The 12,081-nt window shown below is 39.2% G+C and overlaps 1 protein-coding gene across 1 annotated transcript in view; it reads left to right on the plus strand.

Annotated features, from left to right (window-relative positions):
* The window catches only part of Ubxn7 (UBX domain protein 7), a 61,775-nt gene extending 52,208 nt beyond the window's left edge, over positions 1-9,567 (plus strand). The window contains exon 11 of the mRNA XM_021635349.2: positions 190-9,567. Within this exon, the coding sequence (XP_021491024.1) occupies positions 190-351 (162 nt within the window). The 3' untranslated portion in view covers positions 352-9,567. The remainder of the gene's footprint in view (positions 1-189) is intronic.
* The last annotated feature ends 2,514 nt before the right edge of the window (positions 9,568-12,081 follow it).

Raw genomic sequence — 12,081 nt, forward strand, 5'->3', positions numbered from 1 at the left:
AGTAATCCTAAATTACTGGATATAGATTTATCTTACTATCCAAAGGATTATGTTGGCCTTTTATAAGCTTTGATTATCTGAATTAACTTACTTTATGTAATATAAAAATAGAGTACTCTTATAAATTAATCAGCATAGTATTTCTTGTATTTTCAGCTCACAGTTTTGTCTCACTCTTGTTTTTCATAGGCTTTGGTGAAGCATGTGCAGTCTAAAGGATATCCAAACGAACGTTTTGAACTTCTCACCAACTTCCCTCGGAGGAAACTCTCTCATCTGGACTATGACATTACCTTACAAGAGGCGGGCCTCTGTCCTCAAGAGACTGTCTTTGTACAGGAAAGAAATTAACACCATGGCCTGACCTCTCTCAGCTTACCCTTTTTTTTTTTCTCTCTCTCTCTTTTTCCTGTGAGATACAATGTCACTAAGTATGCATTTTGGCTCATAGGACTACAGAGCCAAAGCTGGGCAAGCAGTTCACCTGCCTTTTCTTTATATCTTTCTGTCACCTGTAAATCAGTTTCCTTCCCACTTATTTCTTTCTCCCTTCATTTTCTGTCATTTTCTTCTTTTTCTCACTTTGTTTCTTACCAAGTGTGATGACCAAATGGAAATGTGAGGCTAAGAATAAGATCTCTTCTAGTCTTGGCAGCAGGAAATGTGTGTTCTAATAAGTGGTCTCTTGCGTGGCACCTTTTGGGTTCTAGTGATGTTACTTCTAGACTGTCTTGACAGAGAATGGCTAGGATCAGATTAAAATAGCCCCATTTTAGGTAGGGAAAAAATATTCTCTTGACATGCATTTTGCTCATGTAGAAAGATCTCATAATGAAACATTCAGGCTTTTGTTTATCTGGAAAAAGCATCCTTTATACTATTGCTCATCATATTTAAAATTTCCTTCAATTATTCCCCTCTTCCAGTGACAAGTCATTTCCATGATATGTGTTATTGGCAGAATGAGTGCTCAGTGTATTATGTGTAGTACAGGGTGGCTTTCAATGTCCTAGCCTGAGACAGTTTTCTTTATTATTACTCAGTTAATTATATTCCTCTTTCCAGTCCTAGGATGAACCTTTAGTAAGCATCTTGTGTCTGGGCTAGGAAGGTGCTTGCTATTTTTGCCTGCACAGCAAATTAGTTCCTTTGGCTCCATTGTCTGAGTCTATAGTATTCTGTAGGAAGGCAGGTGTTCAATAATCATGTAGTACAATGGCTTTGTAATTGTAACCACCATGGTTATTGATTGTCCTATGTGCTTAAGGCATACTTACGTATGTCCCAGGGTTGGGTGGGATGGGCAGGGGTCCCAAAAACCTGCAGCTGAGAGTTGCTTGCAACGTTCTTTTGGTTAGAAATAGTGATTTGTTTTTTACCCCCAATTGGAATAATCTCTAAATTGTCTGGTAACTAATTGACCTTAATTCCTTGTGCTGTTATTTTAGAAAATATCAAAACTGAAAGTCTTTGAGAGGAAGACCTTCAAACTCGGTTCATAAGACAACAGTTAGTAAGAGAGATTACCAGTAATCGTCAGATGTGAGGGTTTGGTTTTGTTGTTTTTTTTTCCAACAAAAGTCACATTCAAATTGTATTTGGTGAAAGCTTTTTCAGTATTACTTAGAAAAGGCCACCTGACTCTATAGTACTATTCAGTACTATCAGCTTCACTGTATGTTCAGTTCTTTCCTTGAGCTTTAAATAGTTCTCTACCAGGGCAGGTAGTAATTTGGTGGGAAAATCAAAAGTTTAAGCTGGTTATAAAACCATTTCAACAGAATAACTTATCTTGTCAATTGAAGACTAATTGATTCTTGTACTTGAGGAACATAAATTGCGATTGCTCAGAAACGTTTGGGTTCCTGTATACTTTCAGATTGCTCTTTTGGCAACTAGGGGATTAAAAAGATAAACTAAAGAGAAATGGTGTGTTGCTGGTATGCAGCTATAGAATATGGTTGTTAATGGTTGGATTTTGAGGGACCTCCTTAAAGAATGGGTTATGTATCTCCTCAAGGAAATCATGGGAAATTCTGTTATTTTTCAGTGAGTCCTTTTGAATTAATGTTCTTACTTTTTTTTTCTAAGTCTGTGTAAGTGCTTATGTATAAGTATATAATTGTATAAATATTTATAAATATATTTATATAATTACAATTTCATTTATACCTTGAGTCAAAGTTCTCTCTTTAGATTGGTTACTGAATAATACCACTTTGGTGTTTTTTCATAGTGCTTGAGGCTTAATCAACAGTTTGGATTTATTAAGCAAATATGTTAATTCCTCAGTTGTATCTCTGAACTTGAATAAAAACTGGCTGTCTGAGGAATGGGGCTGTATACTCTCAGAGGTACAGTAGAAGGCTTAAAAAAAAACCTATTAGTCAAAGTCAGCAGTCTAAAGCTTAGGGGAGCCACAGGGTAAAAAGTAAGAGAATACTCAGCTTTGCTACGCTGGTACCATCTCCACACCCAACACAGACCCAGCTAAAGCCCAAATCAGTAAGAAATGTGAAGTCAAGCATTTCCCTTAGAGAACTCTGCTGCACCTTCTTGTCCTGTTAGGTTGGGTTCTCTTATATAGCAAAACCTGCCTTGAGAACCTGAAGCAGGATGTTCACAGGTGAGAGGGTGTATGTAGTTCTTTTATATGCTTAGCACTGGCAGATCCATTTATGAGAAACCAAAGTAAGATGACCAAGTATATATGTGAGTTAAGAGACAGGGCGTCATGCATTCATCAACCTTAGTCAGGATGATCCACTATAGAGGATTTTATTTCTTGTTGACCAGGAGTGTGATTATCAGGGTTGGCACATGGGAGGAAGGATTATGGATTACATGAGAAAAATAAATGGGAATATTACCTTGCTCAAGAATTTAAGCTACGAAAAAAAAATAGTTTGCTGTAGTTCTTCTGCAAGTTATTTTTCTTCAAGGGAAAACATTCATTTGGTAGTCAAATAAGGTCTGTGAGGTCATTTAACTGTAGTGATTCCTGTAGTTAATAGAAACAGCTCAAAAGTTTAAAATAAGGAGAAAAGGGACTTGAGTGGTATATAAAGAGAGGGAATGAAAACTAATAGGGAAAATGAAAGAAATTGCTGTCTGGACTTGACAGCTCAAGCAGTGCCAGGTGAGGGAAGAGCAGGACTGGTTTTGAGTAGCTAGCATGTGTGATGTGTGCTCTGTGTGTATTTCCTCCTTCAGGCTTCATGCAGTCCCCATACAGTATGTATGCATTCTACTTATTTGTGAATGAGGAAGAAAACTGGAATTCCTACAGCTTCTTCAGTATGTTATTAAGAGTAAGGGGCAAATTAAAATCAGAGCCCAGAGTCTGTCTTTACCTTGTGTGGTGTGTTGTCCTGTTAGTTGGCGTCTGTTTACTTTGAAATCATCTTACTATTATTTGGCTTTATAAACTAAGGGGTTTTGTTTCCTTAAAGCTGGAAGGAGTGGTTGGGGTCAAGATTATGGGATTTGCACTATCCCTATGAAGTCTTAATTATGCCATTTTTAGCAGGCAGTTGTCCATTGCTTTTTTAAAAATAATTCACTAAGGAAAAATGACTACAGCATTATTTGCCAAGAATATATGGAAACCATAGAAAAGATTTTTTAAAAGAGAAGATACATTTTTTTTTTTCTGGTAGATTATTCACAGTAGATTATTGAACAACCCTTTGTTTTTATACCTTTTGTTCTATCTTATATCTAATTGTATTCATGCTCTATTGAGTCTATAGTCAAAAATTGGAAATATTTTGAAAGTCAAGATCTAGTTTGATTGTTTTACCCAGTTAGGGTGTCCATGTACATGAATAACATGTATCCATGTACATGGATAACGGCAGGAAGGTGAGTGTTCTCCTTTTCAGGGATGAACCGTTATTGCAATAGGGAATTAGGAGGAAAGAGTAGTGTAGGTTTGTTGGGGTGTCCTCACAGAGAAGAAAGGTGGGCAGTGGCAAGCATTGTAGCACATTCTTTGACTCTGGTATTTATAAATAGTAGATTTGAGGCAAGACCTTTCCCAGGGAAAGGGATTTTGAGCTCCAGTACTATAAAGTCTCTTTAATTAGCAGGAATCTTAATTGAACACTTAAGAAAACTACCAGAGGGCTCCTGAAAAATGAAGGCAAGATCTTTGTTCCTGGGCACAGTCCATGGTGTTTGACACCTCCTCCTTCCTGGCGGGTTGCGTGCACTTTTCTGCTCATCTTGGCAAGTGGCTTTCTTCCTCTGAATCTTAAATTTCTTTTGTTAAAAAAACAGACAATTGGACTAGATTAGTACTATCTTTTTGAGTCAAAAGACTTTAGATGTTTTTAAAGTTTTGACATGAGTGGGGAATGGTAGGGTTAACTACTAACAGAATTAACTTCATGGAGGAAATATGAGTGTGCACCTCGAGTCATAGCTCTACAGAACTTATGTACACCCCAATGTTTTATGCACCTAGTCTTTCCCTTTATTTTATATCATCTTCAGACTAATTAAAAGTGTACTTGTTAAGCAGTTCCTTTGGTTTTTTTTCCCCCTGTGTTCAAGTGTCTTCTGCCCAATCTCTTACAGACCTCACTGTGGTGACAGAAATCCCCCCAGAGTACAAGAGTTACAGATCTAGTGATCTGTAAGCAGGCAGTTATTTTTTTAAACTTAATTCTGTAAGTCTAATGAGTTTTAAGAATAACTGAAATGCAATGAATGTGAAGCAGATAATGTCCCCAGCACTGCAGCTTAATTTGTGTGCTTTAAGCTAAATACTGACCCAGCAGTTTTGAAGCTGATTTGTGTAAATTGTGAAATTCACACTTGGTTTGGGCAGATATGACCTTTTCAAGATTTCCATCAAGCTGAGTTTAAAAATAGTTCTTGTCCCATAGAGTGGATCTTTGTGGTGTCATACTGTTTAGAGATCTTTCATTTACTTAGTAGTAAATTGCAGATACAACCTTATAGGGAATGCCTTGTTTAAAACTAAAACTTGAACAGTAATGAGAGTAGGCAGAGCCAGCCCTCTTGAGAGGCTCACGCCTTCCCAGCAGCTCAAGCCTTAATGAGTAGTCTGCCTCTGCACAGTCACTCTACCACTGCGTTTACTCCCTAGTCCTTGAATGGATACCTAAAGGCCCTGTGGGCAGTGAGTGAATTTCAGCATTATTGGTTTGCCTTGCTTAACATTTCAGTTGTTCGCCGTGAAACTTAGAATCCCTAGTCCACATTTTAGAATGGGGCAAGAATGTTACGTTCTTCAGAACTCAAAATAACCAAAGAGTACCATTCTAATATATTACATTGATTTCTCCTATAATACAGAGATTTAATATTTCAGTGATGATTATTTGGATTTTAGACTTATGTTTGTGTCAGCCTGGTAATGAGACATCTTAGAATTAAGAATTATTTGGTTTATTTATCTTTAAGAGCAGAGATTAACTTAGTCTTGGTTGATTTCTTTATAAGGAACTCAGGTGCCTAGATTATTGGATATGATGAAACCCTGAAGTAGAACAACCATTTAATCTTGCTTTTCCATTCTTTTTTTTTTTTTTTTTTTTGTCTGTTTAGTTCTGTTTTCAACCATTCTTACAGAGTTCAAGCTAACAACCTCCTTCCTTTCCTTCTCCTCCTCCTTTTTCTCATCTTCCTTTTCCTTCTCCTTTTCTTTTTCCCTTGAGACAGGGTCTCTTTATGTAGTCCTGGTTGTCCTGAATCAGGCTCATCTCTTAAGTGACTGTTTAGTTAATTGAACATGACCTTTAACCTCTGGGCCATCCTTATATTAAAGTGAGCCACCATGCCTGTCTCTTCTTCATTCTTTACCTAATTCTTCCCAAAATTAGTCATGATATTTAATATACTTTGCTATGTTTTAAAAATTATATTTCTCAGCCTTAATATATATATCTCATTTTTAATAAATTAATATAGAAGGGAATACTTTGAGGCAAACATCATTTTTTACAGCTCATTTCTTCCCTTAGGAGAATTCTCATTCCAAGTAAGAAGATGGCTGGCTCTGTGATAAGCCTCCAAGGCAGTTAGTTTATTTGGTTACAGGTTTTTGGTTGCCCTACTTAAATCTCACCATTCTCATAAACATTTTGTTTTTTTAAAGATACAACTGCTGAACCAATACTTAGTTTAAAGCACACTCAGTTGCCCAGGATGGCCTGAAACTCAGTAGCCTAGGTTGGCCTAGAGCTCTCCGGGGATTATAGGTGCAAGCCACTACACCTTGCCTAACCTGATTCATTTTTACTATGTTTTTAACATGACCTTTATGCCATATAATCCCAAAATAAACTGGGTAATCCATATGAACTACTTTACTAAGTATAGTGAAGTTTACAAAAATTTGCTGGCAGGGCAGGAGAGATGGCTTGGTAGTTAAGAATACTTGTTCTTGGGGCTGGAGAGATGGCTCAGAAGTTAAGAGCACTGGCTGCTTTTCTAGAGGTTCTAAGTTCAATTCCCAGCAACCACATGGTGGCTCCCAACCGTCTATAATGAGCTCTGGTGCCCTCTTCTGGCATATAGGCATAACACTGTATACATAATAAATAAATCTTTAAAAAAAAAAAAAAAAAGACAACACTTGTTCTTGCACAAAGTCCTCCGTTTGAGTTCCAGGGACCACATACCTGCCTATAACTGTCTATAACTCTAGTTCCAGTCTATCCAACTCTTCTGAGTCAGGCCACCAGTCACACATGGGAAGCTGAGGCAAGAAAATTTCTAGTTCCAAGTCATCCTGAAGTTACATACCTTAACTCAAAAAGAAAATTCTCCTTGCCTCATCTTTTTTGAATGCACCTGTAGTTTACTGTGCCATGTATTGTACATTGCAGTACTCTTCTAGCCTCAATTAAACAACATTATTCTTTCAGGAATTACAATTAAAGTTACTATAATGCCACATACAAGTATGTATTTGGACACGAGTCTCATTGCTCTGAGAGAAACTAGTGAGCTGTAGAATTACTGGTTTATATTGTGTTGATGTTTGATTTTTAAGGAGGCAGAAAACGTGGAGCAGCTGAGAGAACTTGCTGCTCTTGTAGAGGACCTGGCTTATTTCTCAGCATCCACATGGTGGACCACAGTCATCCATAGCGCTAGTCCCAGGCGATCTGATGCTGTCTTCTGACCTCTGGAGACTTCTGATTTCTCTGTCACCAGGCATGCATGTGGTACACACATACACACACGCAAAAACAGTTATGCACACAAAATAAAAATTTGTTTTAAAGATTTGCTCACATAATTAGAGATGTGAATACCAATGATAGTATTTTGCCTGAGAACAATCACATTAATCTGTAAGTACGGGAAGTTACATCAGTGCACTTAATTCTTTGGCAGGAAGCAGCAATCTTTTACTGGGCAATGGCACTTCTAGCAATTAAACTGCTTAAAGATTTTATATGCCTCCTAATGCCACTTAGGTTTTCAAATGGGAAAAAGAGTCAAGGTAAACTGGAACAATAGTGATAACCAGTGGTCTATCTCCACCAGAAAAGCAGCTGTGGGCTGGTGTGCAGCTCAGAGACCGTGGGTTAGATCCCCAGCATTACTAAATGGAAAAGTTTTAATCTAACTGGGATAGCGAGAGTCATTTATTGGTCATTTGAAATTGGGAACTGTTTTAAATGACATAAGTTCTGACCTGAAATTGAATTTTCCCTTTCTCAAAAATCCTTAATAATTACTTTCATTCATGGGCTCGTATGGGGACCATTCACTACTGCCCTGTTTTCTTCCCTGTGTCAAGATAGCCGAGAGTAGAGTGTGTGTCACCAGGATGAACTGCAAGCTAATCACATTAGAATATTTATATTTAGCTGGAAACATCGTTTTCAACAAAATGAGTATGGTATGCCTTTTTTTTTTAAGCTGCTGTATTTCTTAACAGAAAATATCAACAAATATTAAGTGATATAATTCAAAATACAAATAGGCTCATGAAACTAATCTTAGGCTCTTAACTGTGTTGACGTTCTGCTGCCTCCAAGACAGTCCCCTATATTACCAGCTAACTAGAGAAAGTAGCATGTGACCTCCACTTTTCATTAATGAGTGACAAGCCTGTAGTAGGAGCTGTTTATTTTGTTCTTGGCAGACTTGGGCCTCATTTTCTAGGTGTGCCCTTCTAGTTCATAAAGGCTAGTTGTGTAGCACCTAGGAAACAGAAAAAAGCTGTGAGATACCCTCTTGCCTCAGACATGGAGAAATGAGTGCTGTTTGATACTGACTTTTATGGTGTGTAAACTTTTGGGGGCTTCTGTCCAAGTTTTGGCATGAATATTTAGACACAAGTTTTACACTCCTGGGAATTCATTTAAAAACAAAAAACAAAAAACTGTTCTGTTGGCTATTCAGAAATAACCAACCAAGCATCTAGATCTCTCTCTCTCTCTCTCTCTCTCTCTCTCTCTCTTTTCTTTTTCCATAATCATTAAGAAAGTCCTCTTTCTAGTAAATGTTCTGTGGAATTTTCAGGAGTATTTGTGGGCTTTGCGTGTCTTGTATGAATTCAGTTTGAATAATTCATTTAGAATCATCTGGGATGCCCAATTCTGGCAAGTCTTTGCTACTTGTGTTTTTAGACATGCCTCGTGTCTTTTTCCACACCTCACTTCCTGTCTTACTCAATAGATAATTGAAGTCAATTTGGGGTATTTGCTTTACAAGTGTTTTTTCCGAGCAGTTCTTAACACAGTGTTTAGATATTTCCTGGGCTATTTTATGCTCGGTTTGCCCTGGACAAAGTGGTGGTCTTACTGAAATGAATTCTTAACACAGAACAAGTTCTATAGTTCAGCTTGTTGCTGAATCCAAGAAAGTAGTGGACAGAGCTAGTTCCTGTGGTGTGTTCCTAGCCGGGGCTCCTGATATGCACGTGGAGTTTCCAGGTTTCTGGGCATCGGTCCCACAGTGCTAAGAGAGCATTGATTGTTACAACCCTTCTGCAAAGTGAAATGAAAGATTGGAGACCAGTGGGATGGGAGAACCACACCATCTACTCTCAAGTTTTTGTTCAAGGCGAATGGAAGACTCCTGAATAGCAGTGATCCTAGATGTGCTAGAGGAAGCCTGAAATCAAAAGGCCCACGGCAGCAGGAGAGCTAGAACTGCCAGCTAAGATGCACTGGACTCCACTGCTCTGAGCCTCAGGCATTTTGGACACCTTACTGTGATGTTTCCATCGACACACGTAGGCTATAGACAAACGCTCTCTGAAGTGAGGCTCTCTCTGTTGATGATTTATTTCCTGGTTTGGGCTCTACCAAATTGTGAGTATTCGCTGTGTTGTGCCCAGTTGCTTTATATTAATACTGCAACTTGAGTTGGGGTGGGTGGGTGGGGCAGCAGGGTGGGAGAGGGAGGGGAGCGGAATGAAGTCTTTTGAAGACATCAGCTCACTGTGCTGAGAGAGGGACCAAACTCTAGGAAACCTCTGATCTATATCAACTGCTGCATTTTTTTATAAATACATGTAAATGTCCTGTTGTAATATTTGATCTTGGAAATAAAAACAAAAACTTTTCAATATTATTTTTGTGTCATTGTTTTTGAAAGGTTTTGGGTATTACTTTTTATTCGCGTAATTAAAATTCCAAAAGTTTGTCCTTATATTCTCATGTTTGAGATACATAAGTAATTTTTTAGAAACTTGGTTTCCCAGTACTTTAAGGCAGGAGAATCAGGTGTTCAAGGCCAGCTTTGGCTACGTAGCAAGTTGAGGGTTAGCCAGGGCTACATGAAACCCTGTCTCAAAAAAAAGCCAGATATGGTAGTGTTTGTGTTTAGTTCCAACACTGGGAAGGCAGAGGAAGGTAGAACTCTTGGAAGTTCAAAGCTGATCTGGTCTTCATATCAAGTCCCCGGACAGCCAGGTCTACATAGATTCCTGTCTCAAAAAAAAACAAAAATAAAACAAAAAATGCTTGGCTTTTATTGACAAAGGTTAGTTTGTTTTTGTCAGATGTTTTGTAGTGTTTTTTTCTTTTAATAATATATTGAACATGTTTATTATTAAAGTATTATAAAACATTGGGTTAACTGTAAGCCTTGAAAGTACACTTACATATTTAATAAATTTGGTCAGTGAAATGTTTAACCTTTCAGACCAATAATAATGACACTAAGACTCAGCTAAGATGGGATAGTGGTTTCTCCTTGCAATTCTAGCACTTGGAGATGGAAATACCAATGTAGCAAGTTCGAGGACTGTCTGGGCTACTTGAAATCTTATCTCAAAAAACAACCTAAAACCCCTACTTAAACAAATGAGGGGAAAGAGTTACTAAGTGGACAAAAAGTCCAGTAGATATTATCAAGTTGTATAGATAGGCGTTGTGGTTGCTGCCTAACTCACCAGGGCTCAGTTTGTGCTTCTCCTTTATGTGGGCAGTTAGAGTCCCGAAGTACCAGGCTTGACCACGGTCCAAAACACCTGTAATCCCCGAATTGGGAAGGCTTTGAGTTGGAGGCCAGCCTGGGCTACAGAATGAGACCTTGTCTCAAATGTGAGCCGGTATGAGATGGTTAAGTAACACAGCCCCTATCCTCAGGAATGGGTAAAGCCACGGACTTCACTAACATGAAAATGAGCCCGTGGGGGATTTTGCTTTAACTAGAGTGTTGAGGGGATAGGGATAATAATCAGTCTGTCCCTGTTCAGGTTAGTACAGGAGGCAGGGGCTGTTAAATTGAATGATGGGAATTCATTTTCCTACTGAGGCATGACCAAGCAATCTAGGAGCAGGAGAATAAATGCAAAGGCTATGAAGAGGGAAGGAGAATCTGAGGTTCGGGGGTGGGGGCAGTTGTGTGGGGGGCATGTGGTGAATTGGAGAATGTCTGATTCAGAGTCATTGGGAGGCAGAAACTGGAGCTTTCATTTTGATCTGGGATGATAAAAACGACTCGGAAGTTTCAGACATGTGGGCACCCTGCAGAACGCATCAGACATGATTGGTGAAGAGAACTTACTCTCCATGTGTTAATTTCTAGTGATAGGCCTAGCATAGGAAACTGACCCAAGAACGAAGCTAGGAGGAGAGGTGAACCGGAGTTAGATCTGAGAGAGCAGTATAGGTGGAGCTCAATGCTGAGAGCGGATCTGGTCCCTAGGACAGGAAGTTACGGTCCAAAGCCTAAGGATCACCCCATAAAGAGAGAGACCTGTCAAGGAGGGTTGCCTAGTAAGGAAGGAGAGGTCCCACTGAGGTGCCAGGGAACCAATGGAGGATGTTCAAGAGTCGGTGTCTAACCCATCTCATGCTGCAGGCATAAAGTAAAAGCGCCAGTGAAGTGTTCACTAGAGTCAGTCACTGAAAACCAAAAGTGGTTTCAGTACACTGGGAACGGGAGTGGGCTCGAGTTTGTAATATTTTTATACCAAGGAAGGGAAAAAAAAACACCCAGACTTCCTCTCAGGTGACTCTTTCAAGCTCTTGAAACTTCCTCTTTTCCTACCTCCAATTAAGGGAATGTGTTTGCTACTGTCAGCCATCTGTGGAGGAGGATTAGTCAGTCAGTAGGAAGAAGAGTGGAAAACGGCTTTCTGGGCCTATCCTATTTCCCCTTTCCCTTCCTCCCAGATCTGCTGTCTTAACTTCTTGCTCAGAGCCCACCTCTCAGTTCCCTGTCCTGTTTTTTGACAGGCCTTTCAGCCCGAGGAAGCCTTCTGTGGCACTAACTTCCCCACCCCAGCCCTGTTCATAATCTGACCTCCAACACTCCCTTGCTTTTGATGCAACAGAGCCCTGCACCAGTGAATTGAGGTCTAGATTGTGTCTGTGGGAGCCAAATTCTGAGGCGAACACATCTGTGAAAGGATGGTGACCAGGGCTCTGTTGCTTCCAAAAGCTGAGCAGGATGAGGAAACTGACCTAATGCTAGCCTTTGAAAGTCTGTTTATTGAAAGTATGTATGTCATTTGTTTGTTTGTTTGTTTTTTAATTTAAAAGTTACATTTATTCTGTGCGAGTGTGCAAGTGTCACAGCTCTTGTGTGGAGGTCAGAGGACAACTTGGAGAAATCAGTTCTCTTCCACCTTGTGGG

The sequence above is a fragment of the Meriones unguiculatus genome, chromosome 17 (assembly GCF_030254825.1).
Source record: "Meriones unguiculatus strain TT.TT164.6M chromosome 17, Bangor_MerUng_6.1, whole genome shotgun sequence".
In the NCBI taxonomy this organism is placed as follows: Eukaryota; Metazoa; Chordata; class Mammalia; order Rodentia; family Muridae; genus Meriones; species Meriones unguiculatus.